Source organism: Camelina sativa, chromosome 1 (assembly GCF_030686135.1).
Source record: "Camelina sativa cultivar CO46 ecotype springtype chromosome 1, ASM3068613v1".
Lineage (NCBI taxonomy): Eukaryota > Viridiplantae > Streptophyta > Magnoliopsida > Brassicales > Brassicaceae > Camelina > Camelina sativa.
This window is the reverse complement of record NC_141880.1, coordinates 1485811-1508258: the sequence shown is the minus strand read 5'-3', so window position 1 is coordinate 1508258 and position 22448 is coordinate 1485811. Positions and strand designations below refer to the sequence as shown.

At 34.5% G+C, this 22448-nt stretch overlaps 4 protein-coding genes and 3 pseudogenes across 8 annotated transcripts; 3 read left to right on the top strand and 4 right to left on the bottom strand.

The window, feature by feature from the left end:
• Positions 1 to 789: 789 nt before the first annotated feature.
• LOC104702044 (AT-hook motif nuclear-localized protein 19 pseudogene) lies at positions 790 to 2736 on the bottom strand (annotated as a pseudogene). The gene has a single exon (XR_015561298.1). The product of XR_015561298.1 is annotated as an AT-hook motif nuclear-localized protein 19 pseudogene (transcript).
• Positions 2737 to 4356: 1620 nt separating this feature from the next.
• Positions 4357 to 6537, top strand: LOC104701881 (uncharacterized). The gene is made up of 6 exons (XM_010417667.3): positions 4357 to 4612; positions 4833 to 4904; positions 4999 to 5282; positions 5387 to 5476; positions 5645 to 5994; positions 6102 to 6537. The coding sequence occupies exons 1-6, from the start codon at positions 4432 to 4434 to the stop codon at positions 6364 to 6366; spliced, it is 1242 nt and encodes a 413-aa protein (XP_010415969.2). The 5' UTR covers positions 4357 to 4431; the 3' UTR covers positions 6367 to 6537.
• LOC104701962 (rubisco accumulation factor 1.2, chloroplastic) lies at positions 6433 to 7904 on the bottom strand. Its single transcript, XM_010417780.3, has one exon. The coding sequence runs from the start codon at positions 7902 to 7904 to the stop codon at positions 6561 to 6563; it is 1344 nt and encodes a 447-aa protein (XP_010416082.1). The 3' UTR covers positions 6433 to 6560.
• Positions 7905 to 9275: 1371 nt separating this feature from the next.
• On the bottom strand, positions 9276 to 10412 carry LOC109132233 (defensin-like protein 43). 3 transcript variants are annotated; one of them, XM_087457602.1, is made up of 3 exons: positions 10310 to 10412; positions 9681 to 9782; positions 9276 to 9543 (listed from the first exon to the last, which is right to left on the bottom strand). In XM_087457602.1, exons 2-3 carry the CDS (start codon positions 9763 to 9765, stop codon positions 9383 to 9385), a joined length of 246 nt encoding a protein of 81 aa, XP_087313728.1. In that variant the 5' UTR covers positions 9766 to 9782; positions 10310 to 10412; the 3' UTR covers positions 9276 to 9382. The 3 variants fall into 3 exon arrangements, with proteins under 3 accessions (XP_087313728.1, XP_087313700.1, XP_019099104.1); XM_087457574.1 differs by having other exon boundaries at positions 10253 to 10390; XM_019243559.2 differs by lacking the exon at positions 10310 to 10412 and having other exon boundaries at positions 9681 to 9911.
• Positions 10413 to 10877: 465 nt separating this feature from the next.
• LOC104701784 (phosphoenolpyruvate carboxylase kinase 2-like) lies at positions 10878 to 12374 on the bottom strand (annotated as a pseudogene). The gene is made up of 2 exons (XR_015561347.1): positions 11224 to 12374; positions 10878 to 11131 (listed from the first exon to the last, which is right to left on the bottom strand). The product of XR_015561347.1 is annotated as a phosphoenolpyruvate carboxylase kinase 2-like (transcript).
• Positions 12375 to 15206: 2832 nt separating this feature from the next.
• Positions 15207 to 19356, top strand: LOC104701688 (putative low-specificity L-threonine aldolase 2). The gene is made up of 10 exons (XM_010417457.3): positions 15207 to 15554; positions 15663 to 16131; positions 16387 to 16498; positions 16599 to 16649; positions 16743 to 16814; positions 16899 to 17031; positions 17159 to 17217; positions 17546 to 17646; positions 18998 to 19064; positions 19168 to 19356. The coding sequence occupies exons 2-10, from the start codon at positions 15677 to 15679 to the stop codon at positions 19177 to 19179; spliced, it is 1062 nt and encodes a 353-aa protein (XP_010415759.1). The 5' UTR covers positions 15207 to 15554; positions 15663 to 15676; the 3' UTR covers positions 19180 to 19356.
• Positions 19357 to 20304: 948 nt separating this feature from the next.
• LOC104701605 (protein LIGHT-DEPENDENT SHORT HYPOCOTYLS 2 pseudogene) lies at positions 20305 to 21203 on the top strand (annotated as a pseudogene).
• The last annotated feature ends 1245 nt before the right edge of the window (positions 21204 to 22448 follow it).

Sequence of the window (22448 nt, the reverse complement as noted above, 5' to 3'; positions counted from 1 at the left end):
GTAACTTAATTACTAGTTATAGATATTTTTGTTGTATACACATCATCTCTTTCGACTAGTGCATATTCTAATGAAGATATATAGTGTCACTTAATAGTGTGTTAAAGGAATATATTAATCTGAAAGTTTGCATGCAATCCTATTCTCTAAGAAAATAGTGGAGCTGATGCTCTTCGTAAATGATATTTTATGTATGTTATGACAAATAAATCACTCCCATAATGTATTAGATAAATTGTTTGTATAAATGTGGATTCGAACCAACGTACGTATAACTTCCTGGAATCGGAGTGACTTCATCTTTCTTGTTCTTTCTAAAGGATATATATGTTAATGTACATTGCTTAAACAATGTTTCTCTTAATCGAGTTGGAATCCGATTGTCTTGTTCATATATGTATATATGGGGTTTGTTTACACGTATTAATTTATTGTATAATTTATAGCAAAATACAACCAATATATGATTAATGAGGCTAGGTGTGTGTGTGTCTGTGTGTGTGTGTGAGGCCTGTAATTCCCAATCCAATAAATGCATGCACACATACATATATGTATATTTATATTCTTAATATATTAGAAAAAATATCTTATAATTAATCAGGGAAATTAAAGAAGTTAGACCAAGCACTTAGAGTTTATCATTTACAAATTATATACTATATTAATGCTAATCATACATATCAAAAATTGGTCAACCCCAAGGTGCTCAATTAAATTTAATGAGGATCAATCATACACATATATCTATATATGCACACATAACTTCATTATATAAAATGGAGCATCAAACAAAGAGAAAACTTTTTAATAAGAGAACATAAAAACACAAGTAAGAAGTGAAATTTAGCAAATAAAAATCATAGTCAAGAGAGAACATAATATAATGTACGCACTCACACTATATAGCTCACTAGTAGCAACTGACTGGTTTTCATCATCATCATAAAAAAACATCGTTATAATTCTTATTGTAAACTTCTGTAAAATAAAAAGCCATTTCAACGTACGTTAAAATCCTGACCTAGCTTGAGCCCAACCATATGCTTCTTGGCCGCTCATCTGTCCACCTCCGCCACTGCCGCCACCATTAGAAACCAGATTTCCAGGCATATTATACACTGGAAGACCTTGGTTAGCGTCGCCTCCACCACCACCGCTGCTCAGCGGCGAACCTCCGCCTCCCAGCTGCCCTGGAACCACTCCTCCGCTGCCTCCACCGCCGCCTCTCTCTGCTGCCTCTTCCTCCTCCAAAGGCAATCTCTCGTAAGTAGCGTTAGAGAACGTGGCCGCGATCAGCATCACTGGACCAGCCGCCATCAATGGGCCAACCACGCTTCCTCCAACGACCTGACCTTGACCACCGGCTAAGTAAATTGTTAAACCGGTGGAACCAGGTGGAGCCGGTCCTGGCAAGAAAGAACCGGTCAAAGAAAGAATCTCAAACCTCCCTTGCAAAGCCAAAACCGCCGCACCACCAGGAGCTGCGGCAACCGTAGCCGTCGATGGTTGACGGAGGGTGACGTTAGCCACAGTGCCGTTTCCGCTTAAGATGCAGATACCACGTTGACGCCGCCTGGCGAAAGTAGCTAGGGTTTCGATGACGTCAGTCCCACTAGCGATCTCCATGACATGGCTCTTCAGAGCATTCGGGGAATCGCGCGTGACGAAGATCGGTGGCTTTGGTTTGTTCTTAGAACCAGCAGGGCGTCCACGTGGACGGCGCGTGGGGGCTTCTACGGCTCCTTCACGTGGCTCGTGGTCGTCTCCACTCAAGTTGTCTCTATCGTCGTCGTTGTTGTTGTCGACTTCTTGGTGATGATGATGGTTGTTATGACCTGAGTCCATGGCCATGTTCATGGAGATGTGGAGATCTGGTTTCTTTAACTGAGAGGAACCAGGCGGTGTCGTTTCGAGGCCGGAGAGGCTCACTTGTCCTGTCCACCATGGATTCGCCATTAAAGCCCTAGGGAGGTTAAATTCTGAGTATATATTTCAAGAAGTGGAAACCTAAGAAATAAGTGATTTTAGATCAGGAGAAGATGAAGAAAAAACGAGAAACCTACAAGAGGTGATAATATTTTTCAGATCTTGATTTCTTAACACTTTTACAAGTTTTTGTGTTGTGAGAAACACAAGACAAACTGACGAAAGGTTAATTAAAAGAACACGACAAAGAATGATACTAAGCAAGAAAAAGAAAATATGTAATGTAAGCTAACTTATAAAATAAGTAGAAGCATTGTAATAAGTATATCTTATACATATATAAATACGTATATACGAATAGGCGTCTATAAAAAAATAATATACAGTAAATAAAACAAATCCCACAACTCAAGGCTTGAGAGAGTGACATAAATATATTTAATTAAGAAAGAAAAAAAGTCGTATTATGCATTGTACGTTTTCTTGGGAAATTTTTAATGACATTGTTTTACAAGATGATTTTGTCATTTGAGATAAATTTTGTTAATTGGCATTTTAAACAGTATTTTAATAATTGGTTAAGATAATTTTCTTTAAACCTGTCATTTTGTATTTTGTCTTTTTTATGTTAGCGTTATAATTGATGTGTGGGGTCGAGCGCCGAGGTTGAAACTAATGGGGCGCATGATCGTTTTCCCATTACACTTATTTTATTTCGAAAGTTGAATCATAAGGTTTTATCGAATATAAAACTTCTGTATAAAATAATATCTATGTAGTGTTCATTGGATCGAAATATATTTAAATCGAATCTACAACAGCATATATAATTGGATACTTGAAGGAAATGACTTCTATTGAAAACTTCACACTGTGTATGTGGACGTTTCCAAGTATAAAACTTACCAACAAAAAATTATATACCTTAAAATTTGAAAATACATACAAAAACGTTATAACAAATGATTTTCGGTTTCCAGATCCTTTTCAAACTTCACGATTTAATACCATATATAGTTTTCCCTTTGAATATAAGAATTTGTTCTCCATATTTGATTATGTAAGTCTTCTAAAACTTCTTATAAAAACAAAAACACAATTTAAACTGAGTTTACACTGCTTACACAAATAGGTATGACTTTTTAATGTTAAAACTCATTTCAGGTTAAGAATAATATATTTGGTGGGAATAATGTAGACTATATGCATACACGCATGCATCGTAAGAAACTTAACTAGGAGATTATGTATTGATGGATCAAAGCATACTTATTAAAAGTTACGACTTACTAGTTGTAGCAAAAATATGTTTTTCTAATTAATGTATCTATATCTCAGTGACTCCTCTCAACATGGCAAAATTAACCAATACTATATATATATTTGCAGCCACCTCAGTAATCAGTATCATATTATTATTATCCATAATCCATTTGTCTAAGGGAAAGGCTAATCTATCGCCTTCTATTGGAACTTAGATATGCATACATACATGCACATATTGTTTTTTCTTTTACATATATTGTTGTATATATGTATATATTAATATATTCGAAATTTTATTATGTCCAAAGTAAAACTAAATTATCAAAATTTTACAAGTCGTTTAATTTAGTCTTTTCTAGTACTATTCTTTTTTTTCCAACTCAACAACTCTCAACTAAAACATTATTTATGTATAAATATAGCTAAAACATTATTTGTTAATTAATTAAATCGAGGTAGACAAAAAAGCCAAAGGGTGGTTGAACTCCTCGGGACTCCATAAAACACATACAATAATGAAACAAAAAGAATTAATAGTGTAAAACTAAATAAACTGTATTACTGTATACACTGATTGTATGATTTGTTTCGTGTTCTTTACTATTATTTCTTCTATCCCTAATAGTTTGATGTTTAAGATTTTTCACACATTAAGACAATAGAGTATATGATTAATTTATTATTTACTTTTTTCTTTATGCTTTTTATTTTTTATTTTTGGTTATCTCATACATATGTGATAATTTTTTTTTTTGACATTTTCTCTACTTTTCTTTCCACCTTTTTAGTATTACAAATATTTAAAATATCAATCTTTTAGAGACAAGAAAAATTATCTAAAACATCAATTTAGGAGGGATAGAGGGAATATTATAAACTTTAACAAGTCTTATCTCTGTTATCATTAATAAACTTGTAAAATTAGAGGTACTTTAGTTAACACTTGTGGCACTAGTTGATGATTTGAAAGCTAATATCATATGAGTCGTTGAAGGTATGGAATTCAATGGTAAGAGACTACAAAATAAATCTGAATATGGAACAAAAAATAAAACAAAAAAAATTACTTTCATCATCGCAATTCCCCCCACACATCACAGAGTCACAATATCGTTAATGGGTTACGTAAAACTAATTGGGCCGAGAATATTTCATAGAAGGCCCAAAAGGCGAACACAAGTCAGTTTAGGCTCCTCCTCCTGTCTTTGTCTCCGTCGACGAACCAGAGAGAGAGAGATGGCGGACAATTTATTCTCCGGGCTGCCACCTCCTTCTTCCGCTCAGCAGCAAGAGCTACCAATTTCTCCAAAACCAGATGAGTCGAAGAATGAAACTTCCTCTTCAGCTCCGACTCTGGTTCTCAAGAGTGCCCTGAAGCGATCGAAGCCACATGAATCTGCTGCACCCAATGTTTCAGGTTAGCTTTATTTAAACTGAATTTGATTCGTTTTTGCTCTTTGATTTTGGCGTCTCTTCTTGTTTCCTGCTTTGAACTCACTTCTTCAGCTTTCTTGAAATCTCTGTTTCACATTGATGATTAGGGGCTGTGAACCTTTTTTTTTTAAAACCCTAATTTAGTGCTCTATTTTTTTTAAGTCTATCTCTTACTGATCTGATTTAGTGCTCAAATGTCACAGCTCCTCCTGTTCTCAAAAGCGCACTTAAGCGATCAAAACCAGCAGTATCTACGCCGGAACCAGAACCGGAAGGTAGTGTTTTAGCTACTTGAACTTATACGCTTCACAAGTTAGAATAAGAATGTAACCATCAACTTGTAATAAATCTTTAATATACTTGGTGCAGCCCCTAAAAAGCGTCTACAGTTCAAGACATCAACTGATGCATCAGAGGAACAAGTGATAGAAGCGATGCAGAAGATAACATCTCACATCAAGAACCCTTCCAAATTCTCCAAAGCCTCAAAGCTTGCGATACGGCTGATCCAAGCTGGAAGTGTGAAGCCAGAAACAAGCAGCTACTTCATTGCCATACTTGAAGCTGCCATGTCGTCTAAAACTCCTTGTACAGATCGATTGGTTCGAGCAGACTTTCATGCATTGTTCACAGCAGCACAAGATGTTGTCGAGGTAAACAAATAAAATTCGTGGTTGAAGATATTGAACTAAATCGTTTTAGCATGTGTATAAGGGGCAGATTTTTATGAAAGTTCTTATCTTTTGTTTTCAATTAGTGCCTTGATAAAAGCCAGAAGAATCTGTTGACCGTATGGACATACAAAGCAGTTGTGGCTAATGACCTCTTCACTGATGACAGCTTTGTGGTAAGAACTTCGTGTACCTTAGTCTCTGACTTTTACCAATATTTTGGACTGTGTTTTGCTTCACTGATTGCCTCCGTCACTGTGTTATGACATGTGATACGGATATTATGGTCTTTATAGTTGTCCTCTGAGGTTGTCATAATGTCTCATTTTTGTTTTTTCGTTTAGTTTTCCAAGACTGCTACTCGAATAAAGGAGACTATATCTGATCTTCCAGTTGCAACTGAGGATGATGATGTGGAAGAAGCAGCTATTCTTGAAGATGCGGCGTTGAAGGACAACGGAGATGGCCAGACAACACAGGATGTGGCTGAAGCTGGAGATAATGAAAATGTCGAGTCTGATCCCTTTGGGCTCGATGCCTTGATTCCCAGTTCCGAAAAGAAAAATTGTAAAACAAAGATAAGGAAAACAAATGAAGATGCAGATGCCGACGAGAACAAGAGGTTTCTCAGGTCAAAAAGAGAAGCTTTGATTACATGCTTGGAGATTGCTGCACGCCGTTACAAAGTTCCATGGTAAGAACGCTTCCATGATTCACATGATCCATTAAATTGAATACATAGCATTGAACTTGTTCTATGTCAGAACTGCGAAATTGAGGAATGATTGGATTTATTTTCAGGTGCCAAACTGTTATAGACATATTGGTGAAACATGCCTCTGAGAACGTATCAAGGTTCACATCACATCAGAGACAAGCAGTGGAGAAACTCTGGGCTTCTGTTCGTGAGCAACATCTCCGTAGGAAGCAAGGCAAATCTGTCACAGGAAAACTCGACGTGACAGCTTTTGAAGCGCTTCAGGATAAATACGCCAATGAGAAAATGAGCATCCGGAGCTCAGTTGGAGCCAGCGGTGAACGCCGTGCACAGCAATGGCTCGGTTAATAAAAAATTTACCAAAACAAAAAGTCTGATTGGTAGGATCTTTTACACTACGACAGGAACTAGAAATAGAGAAAATCTTGCTCTGTTTTCTGATTGTGTCTTAGAACAAAAAGTTTCCAACTTTATCCAAAAATTTTACATGATTATATAACTCAGTAATCTATTACAGGATATATGGGTATTGATTCTGTATATCAGTCCCAGTTTTCATGACTCGTCTGCCAATCATCGTCATCTTCTCTTGGCGGCCTCACCACCAACAAAACCATCCCTAAACTCTTCTTCACATCTCTCGCCTTCAGCTCTGATCCTTTCTCTAGCTTCAGTCCGTTCTCAGCTACCACGAGGTAATACCCGTCATCAGCCTCCACCGTGTTCCTCTCCCTATCGGTGACAACCAGTAAAGGCTCCTCTTTTCCGTCCCAAGGCAAAACTTTTCTATCATCCCTGAAAGAAACCGCTACACCGCCTTTCCCAATGGCTGCCACTGGGTTCCAAGCAGGAAGCACAACCCATCTTCTCCATCCTTTCTCCGCCTCAACCACCTTGAAATCTCCTCCGGCTATGATCTCCATTGGAGCTTCAAGAATCTTCTTTTCCCCTTCCGATGCTTTACAAACGGGCAAAACTATCACCGAGCTCGCTCCTGCTACTTCTCCAAACTTGAGCCTCACCACCGGAACCCGAACAGCTATGACTTCCTCTTTCTTCTCCTTCTCCTTATCTTCATCCTTCTCTCCGTAAAGATCCTTGTTTAACTTGTTCTTGGCCTTTTCGGATTGTGCAACATCCAATGCTTGTAGAAGCATTGAGGTCCTCTGTTCCGATGGGTTCTTGTTCTCTCTGCTCTGCCTGTAATACAAGAAGGCGAGACAATCTCCTGGTAAATTGTAATCAAAATCCAACCATCCAACGTCTCCGCGTCGGCTAGGGTAATCCTTAATGGCTCGCGCCAAATCTTGCGCGCCTTTGGAATCAATATTGCGATCGATGATGAACGTGGCCGCCGCAACACGCTGCGTATTGCTGAGGAGACGGATCTCGTAGAGAAGCTCTGCACCGCCGGTGTCGAACGCGGCAATGAGCTCCGGCTCATGGAGAGATTGAAGAATCGAGTCACGAACTTTAGCGCCGACGATAAGACGGTTCTGTTCGATGCTTGTGATACCTGTGAGCTCTTCGATGTTGGGAGGAGTTAAGCCATCGGAGTAGAGGGAAGAGATGAGTGGTGCGTATTCGAACCAGAGAGCTAATCGACCGGAGAGGATTTCGATTTTACCGGCGGAATCGAGTGAACGGAATTGAGGTGGAATCGGAGATGACGGTGGTCGGAATGGTTGGTAAAGCTGTCGCTTTGCCGGAGGGTTTTTGGGAATCATGTTGGCTGAGCCTTTTCTGGGTATCATTGAAGCGGTTACGGTAAAGGAAACCGTACGTGGTAATGGAGTAACGGGTCGGGTATTCGAGTTAGTGAATAATCCATGAGTAGTGGATTGTGTGAAAGGCGAGGATGAGATTGAGGATTTGAGACAAAACATGGTAAGGTGAGTTGAGTTGAGTTGAGAGGTGTTGCAGAGTGTGAAGACGAAGATGGTGGTAACGTAGTCTTATCTCGAACGATTGTGACTAAACCAACCGGTTTGGAAACGGATCTAAACCGAATTGGGATAAATCGTATATTCCTTTTGAACCAAGAAAAAGATATTTCTCCTAGTCGAACCAAGATAAATATCTCTCTTTTCTATTTTTTTTATTTATAAAGATCTATCTTTTTTAATTACCAGTTTTTATTTTACTAGTTCAGAGAAATTGTTACACACATCTAATATTAATGATGCGACTCGATTAGCATGGTGACAGTCGGATATGGATGATGTAATGTATATTTGGTTCTTTTGATTAGAAAGAAATAGAATAAGATAATTATATTATGTTTTTTTTATTGTATTTGTGGTTCATCATGGCAAATCAAAAGAGAGAAAACAAAAAACATAAGATTGGTTTTTATGATCAGTGCAACAACATTTGTTTGCAAAAATATGAGAAGTAGCACATTGTCAGAATACAAACCATCCTTTTTACAATCTGCCCCATATTTATCATTTCGATACGTTGTTGAACAAACAGTTTTGCACATATCATCGATTCTTTGTGTTGATTTGATCTCACATCGATGGCTCATCTCTCCTTACTAGCTAACACTAATTAAAGTAAATATGTCATGAATCTTAACTACACCCTATGCATTCTTTTTTAAACGATTTCAAAACTTTTATATGAATGTGAAAGATATATAAAAGTACGCATCAGAGTTTGAGTGTTGATTAACCATAACCATAAGCCAATTGCTTCATATATTACAATATAAGCATATTCTCTTAATTATTTCCTCCATAACATTTACGAACAAGAAGAAACTTGTATAGATCAGTCACTCTATTAGAATCGAGCATACATAGATATACATTGTCTTACTCTTAATTTACTCTAATTAACCGTAATCATATTGAAACCACATAGCTGCAAATAATTAATTGCTTTTGTCGTCTCCTATTTAAGTTGATCATCATCCATGGATGACTTATTATTTTCATATGTGACAATGATTATTGTGTAATTGTGTTTAAGTCCCAATCCCACTATGGTTAGAGTATTTGTTCTTAAAATATGTATATCAAACACACAATATCTTTTCCATAACAGAGAGTAAGAATTTTTTTTGATTTCTTAAAAACCATCTTAGTAACTAGGAAAATAATTAGAAAATAAAATGAAGTTAAACCAAGAATATATCTAAATAAAGTTTATGATTTTTTTCTATATAATTTCTGTTAAAAAAAACTTGTGCATTTTGATAGATGGATAGACTGATATAGAGTGTATGCTTGGTATTTTTTATTAGAAAGACATAAGATAAGATGATTATATTATATTTTTATTGCATTTTTGGTTCATGGCAAATCAAAAAAAAAAACACATATCAATGCTAATTGCAAAGACATAGATCGGTTTTTTATCACTTGGTGCAACAACATTTGTTTACGAAAGGACCAGAAGTAGCACATTGTCCGGATGCAAACCCAGCCTTCCTACAGTCTGCCCCACATTTACCATTTCCGTACGTTGGTGAACAAGTAGTCTTGCACATATCATCGATTCTCTCTGTTGGTTTGATCTCTGCATATCCACAAATTCACCACAAATGCATGAATATCATTTACAATCATATATAGATTTATAGATATATCAATGTTCTTGCTTTCAAATGATGAAACCAATATTAGCAAACAATAACATATAGATAAAAATGTTACCAGAAGCCAAGACGTTGTAACTCGACAAAGAAGCTGCAAATACTATCAAGAGTAAAAAGATCAATGAAGTCTTTGTGATGCCCATTTCTTGCTTGTAGTTTACTGTATATATCAAGTTATCAACTATAATGTAGTATAATATTGGATAAATTTATTGTGGTTTTCTAGATTGTAAGTGCAAGCTCTATAAATAGAGTATTTAGGATTTTGTGGTTCAAAAAAAAGTTTACCATTCTTTTTAGTTACCATTGATGCATCTTTAATAGATGCTAATAATATATTTTTGACTAAAAATTATTTCTTAACATTGGTGGCTCTTCTACATATACTAAACAATATTTTTCGTGACTAAAAGATATTTTTGTTTTTATGACTATTCTTACATACATAACTTTTTTTTTTCATTTGTATAAAAACAAAGGTTGACCTCTAACCAAAAAAAAAAAAAGTTGACTGGATCCTAGAATAAAATCCTATATTAATTTTGTTGAATTATCTGAGAATCATCTACAAGTCTAGAGAATGTTTTGAGCTCCATTTTAAACCTTTACATTAAAATTAAGAATTTTCACCCTGTATGAATTTGTTCACCAAGTTTTATTAGACTGGTTTTTACTTTTTAAACCAACCTCCTAAAACTCCCTTTTGTTCAGAACGAACATTTAGGTTTTTGTGATTGTGAAAAAGAGGTTTACGATTTTGTGATTGTGAAAAAGAGGTTTAGGATTCTTTTTTCTTTTTTTTACTATTGATGGATCTTCTATATATATATATATATATATATATTAATATATATTTTTTAGTAAAAATAATAAAATACTTGACTTAACATTATTGGATCCTATACTATATTTGTGTTATTTTAGTTATTATTTATTATTTATTTTTTTGGCAACATATGTTGGTCATTTATATTAAACACTTTAATATAATTTAGAAAAATTATAATTATTTGTCATAATTAGATCAATTTATACAACATGATCTAACACAACTGTTACTAATTAAAAATTGTCGACAAAAAAAAAAGGTTACTAATTAACACAACCTTTCTCATTTATTTAGCTGAAAACGGGACGGAAGTTCGACACCAAGCCCAATCAATATAAAGTGTGTTCTAATATGCCCAACCAAAATATCTCTTTTACCATCTATCTTTTCGGATTCCGATTTCGACCCAACAACTGACACAAACCATAATCTCAAAATCATTTTTATTCCGAATCGTAATTACAAAATGCTTATTAACTGTATTAAGCAACTTTCTCTAGTGCCAAAACCGTAGGATTGTTATAAAAAAAAAAAAAAACTAGTCGATACGAATCGAGCATATACACACAAAACACTTCTCTATAGTACTACCACCACTCTACTAATCATAAATCGCGTAATGAGCTTTCAATTCAACTAATTGCTTTGGAGGTTTCCAACGTTCATCACCCATGGATGACCTGCATGCAATTTTCATTTAATACACAAAATGAAATCAATTTGAAATTTGAAAAAACAGAGCATGAAACAGAGAGAGAGAGACCAAACTTACGAAGAGCATCGTCGGCAGAAAATCTTCGGGAAACATCGCGACAGATCATCTTCCTCAACAGATCCTTCGCTTCGCCTGACACTGATCCAAATTTCTTCGGCGGAAACCTCAAATTCCTTCTCAGTATCGATTCAAAGATCTCCTCCGCCGTCTCGCCGTTGAACGGCGGTTCTCCAGCTAGCATTATGTAGATCACCACACCGGCGCTCCATATATCAACCTTCTCGTCATACTTCCTCCCCATCACAACCTCCGGCGCCACGTAATACGGTGTTCCCACGACTCCTTCCGCCGTCTCTCCGCCTAACCACACCGCTGATCCGAAATCGCAGAGCTTAACTCCGCCGGTTGCGAGATCGACCAAGACGTTGTCAGGTTTCACATCACGATGAACGACGCCGCACCGGTGACAATGAGCGAGCGCGCGGAGGATCTGTTTCGCGTACGAGGCGGATTCCGAGCCGATAACCTTCCCCCGGCGGAGATCAGCCGATCGTAGATCGTCATCGGCGGATCGACGAGTTCCATGACGATCGCAAGAGAATCGTCTGTTTCGAAGAGATCGAAGATCCTGACGACGTTCGGATGCGGCGGTAATATCGCCATGATCCTCGGCTCCGTTTCAATACACTCGCGATCTAGCGCGTCGACGAGGACGCGCTTGTCGATGGTTTTGCATGCGTAGAACTCTTTAGTCGCCGGTGAGAAACAGCGACTGATGGTTCCGAATCGACCTCGGCCGATCTCGTCGCAAAGCTGGTAGTTATTTTCAAATTCGAATTCTCCGGTCATCGGAATATTCTCCCTTTTTTTCTAGTTAGAGTATTCTCTCACAAGAATCAGAGAGGTTGCTTTATTTTATATAGAGGATTTTAGAATCAGAATACTAAAATAAAAAGAATGAGAGAGAATATTCCGTTTGAGGAAGTTAAATAGTATTCTGTTTCAAATAGTCAAGCTTCCTGAAGCAAAGCCACTCGATTATCTAACGGCGGCGTTAGATTTCTCCACGTGTTCTACTGCCGTTGAAGTTATTCGGTTTTAGCAAATTATTAGTACTAAATGTCTGTTTAATGTGCAATTACATATCACCTGCACTAAATGGTACTGTAATATGTAATCATATTATAAAAAAAATTATAGTTCAACGATTTCATGATAGCATATTTATAAGTACAAATGCAGAAAAAAAAAACATGCTCGACATGTCCTTATTGTAAAGATGCCTTATTATCCACCACAAACGATGTATATAATTAATTATAAACGTTGGTCGTAGTATGATTGATGTGAATATATATATATATATATTTATTATAAGAGACCTTAAGTAGTTTTCAAATGACATTTACGATAAACTCTACAATATTCACATGTCTGTCCATTAAAGTATGTGCATGTGGCATGCTTTATAAGTTTATACTATTATTTAATCCGCGGTATACCGCAGATAATATTTTTAGTTTTAAAAATTAAAAATTTATATTGTATTTATTTGTTATTTTATTATTATTTTATTGATTTAAAAAATACTCACTCTGTCTCTAAAAGATTGATGTTTAGAAATTTTTACGCATTTTAAGAAAATAATGATTACTGAGTTTAAATATATTTTTTCTTTCACTACAGAGATATTATTTAATTTTAAACCAATAACAATTCAAAATTTTAAATATTTTCAATGATTATTTCTTGAAGTTTACAAAACATCAATCTTTGTAGGACAAAAAAATATCCCAAAATATCAACCTTTATGAGACAGATGGAGTATAAAATTTTACAGGTATTTGATATTCAAAGTATAAGATTTTTGTGGTGTTTTCAAAGTTTTAATCTGTGTAGTATATGTATAGTCTAGTAATACATTTATCTCTTGGTACACATCTAAAAGTGTTTAAAAAAAACAATTCCACTTAACTCCCTATATAAGATTAATGCCAACCCGTCTCACCAAAATCAAAATAAATTTTTGCGTAGAAAAAAATAATCAAAATAAGTTTTTTATCAAGTTTAGTTATGTTAATTGTTTTACCAAATTAGCATACTTATATAGTTTATAATTTTTCCATGTCAATATATATAGTTTATAATAATTAATAGAATTTTAATTTTTTTGGTAATTCCTCAAAAAATAAAAAAATAAACCAAATTATATGGGGGTTTTCAACATATTTAATGTGACATTTTATAATTGGTTTAAGAAATTTATTAATGTTAATATAATTATGGATATTGTAAACTTTTGTTAAGGAAAATCTGTTGTATATCATTTAAATTTAAAAGATTTTAACATCCATAAAAATATTTTTGGAGATTTAATGGGTTAAAACTTTAATGGATAGAGTTATTTTTGGAAAAATTGGAATGTATAGATGTTGTTAAGATTTTATGGCAATAAATGTAACAAATGTTGGTCAATTTAAAAAAGTTTAGTATTGGAGTTTCTCTACAATGTTATTTATGGAATTGTTTTAGGGGTTAATGTTGTAAAAAAAAATTTAAAGGACATAAACCAAAATGTACTTCAAAAATGTTAATATAGATAACCTAACCCATCTCTAATAATTGTGTAATATGCCTGCTTTATATTGATAAATAATGAATCATCTAAAGGTTGTTAAGATGCCTGATTTTTTTTTTAATACTAAGTTGGCTTATAAACTGTCTTTGTGTAGGTCTTATTTGTGTCTTCTACAAATGATTTCTTTAAAGCTTATATCAAATGCTTATCCACCCGTATATCTATTTAATTAGAGACTGAATTTGTTAGACAAATTAAAGTATATAATAGTATTGGTAGAGATCATAGATACGAAAACGACATTATTGAGAATTTATCAAACAAAATCACTATTCGAAATTATATCATTTTCTTGATCAACGATTCGCCAAACAAATGAAACCATGTCCGGGCTAGTTATTAGGCAATATATATATATGTTTAAAGACCACTTTGGTTCACACAAAAAAAAATCGCATATTTACACTTTCAGTTTTCTGAAGATTATATCAGATGTTAGATCAATAGAGTGTTCTTACTGTTTAATTTTAACAAGTAGGAAATGATAATCATTCTACGTTTTTCATATAGAATACCCTTTATCCAAAACCAAAACCGAAAGCATCATAGATGATGATACATTAAAAGTTAATATACCATCGCCAATCAAGACATAATTGATTGATGTTTGATGACGTATATACAGTGTACACCCACTATACACGACTCTATCTCGTGTCGTTGTTGTTGTTGCATGTCTCGCGCTTATTAGTCAGTGTGGTTATGTTAATCATCTTCTTCATAGATTATGAGATGAATTTGGAGGATGTGAAGTTTTTATATACGAGCATAATTTAGTTGTAGACTTGTAGTATTGGGGAATTTTGGATGTGCTAATATGATTTTCCAAAATAGCCGACGCATACACATTCGTCGAGTAATAGTCACATATAAAATGTGTGTTTTGTAGTTGCTTTCTATTTCAGAAATACAGAGTAAATTGCTGAAAACAAAACCACGTTCGCGATGGGACTTATCCATTAGGCCACGCAAACACTAAATAATTCATTTAATTCTATATGATACAACAACTGGTCTCATATATATTTTTAACAGAACAGATTCTCTTACTTATAAATTGTAACTTTTTTTTATATATAGTTTACCATATTATACAGATTTTCTTACTTATAAATTATAACTTTTCTCATAGTTTACCATATAATACAGATTCTCTTACTTATAAATTAGTTTTTTTTCTTCTTCTAGTTTACTACATAATACAGATTTTCTTACTTATAATATTAAACTTTTTTATATAATTTACCATATGATACAGATCATCTTACTTATAAATTATAACCTTTATAGTTAACTAATACAGATTCTCATCAAAAAAAAAAAGATACAGATTCTCTTCTAATTAGTTATAACTTATTTCTATACAGTTTATATAATACAGAATTTCTTACTTACAAATTATAACTTTTCTATTATATTTTACCATATAATACTTTACTTTCACATAAAAAGTTAATAGAGATGTCAATAAAAAAATGTTAGATTATATATAAGAAGAGATCAGGCAGAAATGTTACGACAACTTTACCAATTTGTCATTATGCATTGAACGCTTATTTGGTTGGACTGATCTTCTTTCTCTGAGATTCCCTGTGTGAAGTCATTTCGTAATCGATTTGATCACTCAACTCTCTCTCTCTCTCTCTCTCTCTCTTTCTCTCTCTTTGCCCATTTTAAGTCACTCGAAACACATCACTTCACCAAGAAAACAAAAAAAAAGAATAGCCTAACTAACAGAAAAAAAATCTTGGTATGATTAATTGATAACTCAAGTGATTCGGTATTTATATTATTTATTCGAGTCTAATTCTAACAGGATCTTTTTATTTTGATATATTTTGGTTATAATCCGACGCAGTTAGCCAAATCAAGATGGTAACGCCAACTTCAGTTAGAACCGTTGATCTCCGGTCCGACACGGTGACCAAACCAACTGAGTCGATGCGTTCAGCGATGGCAATCGCGGAAGTAGACGACGACGTTTTGGGGAACGATCCAACCGCCATGCGTTTGGAGAAAGAGATGGCTGAGATCGCCGGAAAAGAGGCGGCGATGTTTGTTCCGTCGGGAACAATGGCGAATCTGATAAGCGTGTTGATCCATTGTGATGAGAGAGGCAGTGAAGTGATTCTTGGAGATGACTCTCACATTCATATTTACGAAAACGGTGGCGTTTCAAGCCTCGGTGGTGTGCATCCGAGGACGGTGAAGAACGAAGAAGACGGTACGATGAAGATTGGTTCTATTGAAGCTGCCGTGAGGGGTCCGAAAGGAGATCTTCATCATCCGGTTACTAAGCTTATATGTCTTGAGAACACTCAAGCAAAGTAAGTGTTTCTTATCCCTTCTTATTTAAATATGTCCATCTGGTTTCGTTGCACTTTTAGGTTACAACATTTAAAACCTAGCTTGCCAAAAGATTATAAATGATTCGGTTTAGTTCAAATCAATTTGAAACCGGTTTTGGCTGTCATGGTTAGACCGAGGAACAATATTTAATTAGAAATTCCGGTTATAAATATATGACTCTTTTTGCTATCTTGACATTGTGGTTTTGACAAAGCCGGTGTGTATTGATGTAGCCGTGGAGGTAGATGCCTGCCTGTAGAATATATAGACAAAGTGGGCGAATTAGCCAAGAAACATGGTTTAAAGCTTCACATCGATGGAGCTAGGATCTTCAACGCTTCTGTGGTTAGTATACAAACATTTCAATATGTAATTCGCATTCATAAATTCCATTAATTTGCTTATATACGTTTTGAGTTGATCTTTTTCGATCTTTATTTCACAGGCCCTTGGAGTTCCGGTGAAGAGGATTGTTCAAGCAGCAGATTCTGTCTCGGTATATGACTTATCAATAAAACCGTGCTATGTAACCTTTTTTGTATTGTTATAAAACTACGGTTGGAATCTAAACCGGTTACTTCGATGCTAGATTTGCTTGTCCAAAGGTATAGGTGCACCGGTTGGTTCGGTAATCGTGGGAAGCAAAAAGTTCATCACTAAAGTAAGTAGCTAAAATTCAAATCGAAACCATTTTATAGCATATTTTTATATAGTCCGGTTCAAGTAATTACATGTTGGAATGTAGGCAAGGTGGTTGAGGAAAACATTAGGCGGAGGAATGAGACAGATAGGCGTGCTCTGCGCCGCGGCACTGGTGGCTCTCAATGAAAATGTCCCCAAGCTTGGCGATGACCACAAGAAAGCCAAGATCTTGGCAGGTAATCGTTATGTTCCGGTATATTCATATATATCCGGGAACCTTGAACTTAACATAAGAACCAAGTCGCTTTGGTCCAGTCGTTATTAACAGGTGTTAATTTTGGTTTTTATTTCCTACGTTACCAGAAGGACTGAACCGGATTGAACGGTTAAGAGTAAACGTCGCAGCAGTGGAAACCAACATTGTAAGTGGATGAAATTAGTGATTGGTTACACCAGTAACCCGTAGCGTAGCTTATATCTAGGAGGATACTGAGAAATTATATGATTTATAACACACTCTTATCCAACGGCGGACCCACGTGAGGAGAAGGTGGATCAGAAATACTAGAAAAAGAAATTTTGTAAGCTACTTAATTTATGATTCTTTGGTAGAATTGGTTAAGTAGCTCTTAAATGACCTCCCTAACCTAAGTTGGATGCCGCTGTATTACATTTTTGCTAATCTATTAATATTTTGACCTCCCTAAAAATAATTCTTGGGTCCGCCACTGCTCTTATCGTATGGTGCAGATATACGTAGATATACCAGAGGATCCAAAATTTGGAGCAGAAGATGCATGTAAGAGTTTGGAAGATGTCGGTGTGCTTGTCTTACCCCAAGCTACATTCAGGTACATATACACTTTTTAAAAAATCTTCTACTCTTTTGTATACAACTAGATTTTAACCCGCGATATACCGCGGGTCAATATTTTTATAACAAAAAAAAAAAAAATTTAAAAATTTTATTTGTTTGTTAATTTTGCTTCTTTTGTTTAGTGTTTAAGATTGTATAATTGTATTTTAATTATTAATTATAAATTTGATCAGTTGTATACCGCAGACACGCGACAATTATTTAGTTTTATTTATACTAATGTTACGTTTGTACCGTATCGAATTTCTTATGGTTATAAAAATAGAACTTTTTACTGCTTTTTAGATTTAACCCGTGAAAGAATTATTCTTACATTATTATATTTTTAAATTTTTAGTGTTTTTAAATTTAATCAGAAAGTTTAAATTTATTTAGATTTAACCCGTGAAAGAATTATATCCATAAAAGTTATTTTGCAGTATACTGCATATTAATTTATATTATAAATACTCTAATTTACTAGATTTAACTCGTAAAATAATTATTTTTTGCATTTTTTATCAGCATATTAATAACCATTAAAGTTTTAATTGTTCATATGAAACAATATAGTTATTACTGAATATTAGAGTTTTTAAAAGAAGAAAATATTGTATAGATATTTTTGGCATATGTTATTAAGTGTAATAAATTTCTTAATATATAAATTGTTTTAGGAAATTATAAACCAAATATGTAGAGACATTTTAGGAATCTAATTGATTATGTTTGTATGTGCAATTTTTAAGGATTAACTTTGTAAATAAGTATAACTTAAAGGACACCAAATGTACTTCAATTTATAGAAACACCATGGGGTAATTATTTAGTTTTATTTATTATAATTTGAGAAATCTGAGGAATCAACCCCTAGGTACCTCAAATCAAGTAGTGTAGATGACTAAATCTACATTTTACAATCAAAATATGTAAAACAAAAATTTCTATAGAAAGTCTATGCAAACAAAATCTCTAAAGATAGTTTTAGTGATTTTATGGGATTAAAACTTTAATGGGTAGAGCTGTTTTTGGAAAAATCGAAATGTATAGATATTATTAAGATTTTATGGCAATAAATGTAACAAATGTTGGTCGATTTAAGAAAATTTAGTATTTGAATTTCTCTGCAATGTTATTTATGGAATTTTTTTAGGGGTTAATGTTATAAATAAAAATTTAAATAAACAAAACTCAAAGAACATACACAAATTATACTTCAAAAATGTTAATATAGATTTGGATGGTAAATCTTAATGGGCATAGGCCTCGACTAGATGAGTCGCCCCATTAGCGGTAGTAATAAATGTAATTAATAGTATAATTAACTATGGTCTCTCTAATAACAGAATTAGGATTGTTCTACACCACCAAATCTCAGATGTTGACGTGGAATATGTACTCTCTTGCTTTGAGGTATTTTGCTTTTCATCTAGTATGTATGTGCTTTGGGTTTTTTAAATTTATTTGCTACGCTATTTAACTCTATTTGATTCATTGCTTTTTGATATATTTTCAGAAAATGTTTTAAGCTCCATGCCACAAGAGAAGGCTTGGTTTTTAACTTTTTAAGTAATTTCATGTTGGACTGTGTAAGGGTTTTTCTTTTTTCCTGGACTGTGTAAGGGTTTTTCTTTTTTCCTGGACTGTGTAAGGTTGTACCTGATCTATTTCGTTGGTTCACAAATGAAAAACTTTCAGTGAAGAATTATAAATATCTTTAATTAACTGAATTCTCATACCTTGAAATGACTTAAACTTTTATCCTACGACGAAAATATTTGAACATGTCATAATTTTTAAATATCTTTCCCTTTAAGAAAGATACTAAAAAAGAGACTGAGAATGAAAAACAACGGAGTTATATCGTTTTTTTTGGTCTACGTCTCCACGAGATCAAAAGCAATCGATATGCAAGACAGGAAAATAAACGAACGAATTAAATAAGTTTTGAATTGAAAAGAGATAATGATAATGCTTTGTAGACAATAAACGTGATGCTGATATCAAATCATTGCCTTTACAGTAAGCTACCTCTAAGAATTTGTCTTTATATAAAAACCCTTTATCAAAAATATATAACCCATTTATGTTACCTATATGGCTATATCAAAAAACTATATGTAATAAACAGTTTGAACTTTGAGTCCGGAATCACGGATTATAAAAAGAAAAGTAAGAAAAATAGTGACATATCCAAAAAATATCATAAGTTTGTTTGTCTCTTTCTTCAGTCGACCCATTGGTCTATGTCTCTCTCTATAGAATTACCCTTTTACACACTGTGTAACACAAAGTCCCCTTCTCCTATTTCTCTATATTGTGTCTTAAATGGAAACTTTATGATTTCTGATGATCAGTCTCACGACTCTCATCTCTTTCTCTTTCTCTATAAATGACCTTGTGATGTTTTTGCAGCTATATATGGACATTTGTGTCTGTATTTTTCCACCCATCTTTTCTATCTATAGTATACAGTACTAAAGAAAAAAAGGGGAAAAATAAAAATTCCATTTTTATCTCTCATCTTGACAAAAGCAAGAGGTCTCTTCTTATAATTTTGCAGGTTGTTCCTCTTTGCCTCACCATTTTTGCACAACATCAACCACATCATCATCACTGAATATATCCTTTTTTGTAGCACCTACCTCATCACTTGGCAGTACAAAGAAGTATCCAAGTCCTCTTTCTATCTCTCTCTTTAATTCTATCTATCCCAAATAAAAGCCTAATCTTTGCCCTAAATCACTCAAAACCTAGCTAGAGAAATAACCCTATTTTAGAAACATCTGAAAAGCTATGGATTTGATCTCTCAAAACCACAACAACAAGAACCCTAATACCAGTCTCTTAACACAAACTCCTTCTTCTTCGTCTCCACCCTCCTCTAGCCGCTATGAAAACCAAAAACGCCGTGACTGGAATACTTTCTGCCAATACATCCGAAACCACCGTCCGCCGCTCTCTCTAGTGTCTTGCAGCGGCGCACACGTCCTAGATTTTCTGCGTTACCTTGACCAGTTCGGCAAAACCAAAGTCCATCACCAAAACTGCGCCTTCTTTGGCCTCCCGAATCCTCCCGCTCCTTGTCCTTGTCCTCTCCGACAAGCTTGGGGCTCACTCGACGCCCTCATCGGCCGTCTCCGTGCTGCATATGAGGAGAACGGTGGAGCTCCCGAGACTAGCCCTTTTGGCTCACGTTCCGTCAGGATTTTCCTCAGGGAGGTTAGAGATTTCCAGGCTAGATCACGTGGCGTTAGCTACGAAAAGAAGAGGAAAAGGAACAACAAACAAATAACTCAGTCTCAGCCGCAGTCGCAACAGCAGCAAGGTCCGTCTGTGATGGCTAATTACCACCAAGGTGCAACTCGATAATATCGTATTACTTCCAAATATGTATGCTTGTCGTATCTAGGTATTTTATACGTACCAATCTTTGTATTTGTGTAATGCAATCCCTATTTTCATTTATGTACCGCTATCTATTGTTTTGTCTTTTCCTACAACCAATGAGTGATTGAGTGGTATAATTAAACATAGATCGTATTTGGCTTATATATATACCTTAGAATATATATGATTACGTCAAAGCCTCTTCATATATAATATATTACAGTTGTCTATATGACACATCAAGGTCTTATAAAATTCGAATTCGAATTCGAACACAAAACGTTCGAATCTGAGCATTACGGGGGATTACGATGTGACGGACTTCGGTTAGTTTAATTACGTAATTTTCTCTAAGGTCAGTAGGTCACTATAATGAATAGAATAAATTAGCTATTCTTTTTGGGGTTTATATATATTATGCATGAACATATCGGTCCCTCAAAAAAAGAACATCTATATATTCAGTTGAATTTCTGATACACATTGGTCTTCATGCCTTTTATTATATCTTTGTTATATGTTACTCACATCGTGTGAGTTCGCTGTCAAATTCTCGTAATTCCGCGGCATAGTATGTGAATTTATCTTTTTATATTTTCTATCGACATGTACATTACAGTTACGTACGGGTTATCATGTGTAGAGATAACTGGCGCAATGTGTTAAATCATTTGTTCTTTAACAAAAAAAGACCCAAAAAAGATTTACATATATATCCCTAAACCCTAAACATACAATGTGTGTTTTACTGTGTTAATATATTTTCCACAATTGATGTTGACTAAACAAACATGAGTGGGTGGAGAGAATGTTGCACAAAATACAAAAAATTGAACGCTAAATCTAAAAACGCATCATATAATTACAAAAAGACAAAAATAAGAACATAAGTTTCAATTATTTATGACAGCTAATCTTGTGACACAAACTTCTTATCAGCCGAACGTCGATTTGACAATTTTCGAATAATATTGTACACAACACAAAATTTCGTGTTTAATATGTCACTCTCAAATATTCAAACTCATATATACAATCTAGAAGTTTAATTTTATCACGCATGGCATGAGTACCTTCTTTGCCTATATGTCAAATTCAGCAACTTTCCTTTTACTAACAGTGACATTTAACTTGGACCTTTGTTTGTATTAAACTGATGTACTTGAAAATTGGAAGTAATAACCAAATCACATATGGCACCTGATGTTTTCATCACTCTATCAATCAGATTCAGATCGAACGGTTAAGATCAAAACTCAAAAGGATAGTAGTAAAATGTTAGCGGTTTAACATCATGTGTGCCCATAACCATTGGCTCTGTTAAAGTAGTCCCCATCAATTAAAAGCTAACGTAGAGAGAAAAGAGCAGTGTTGGTGTCGTCTTTCGGGGGCACTCAAGAGTTAAAA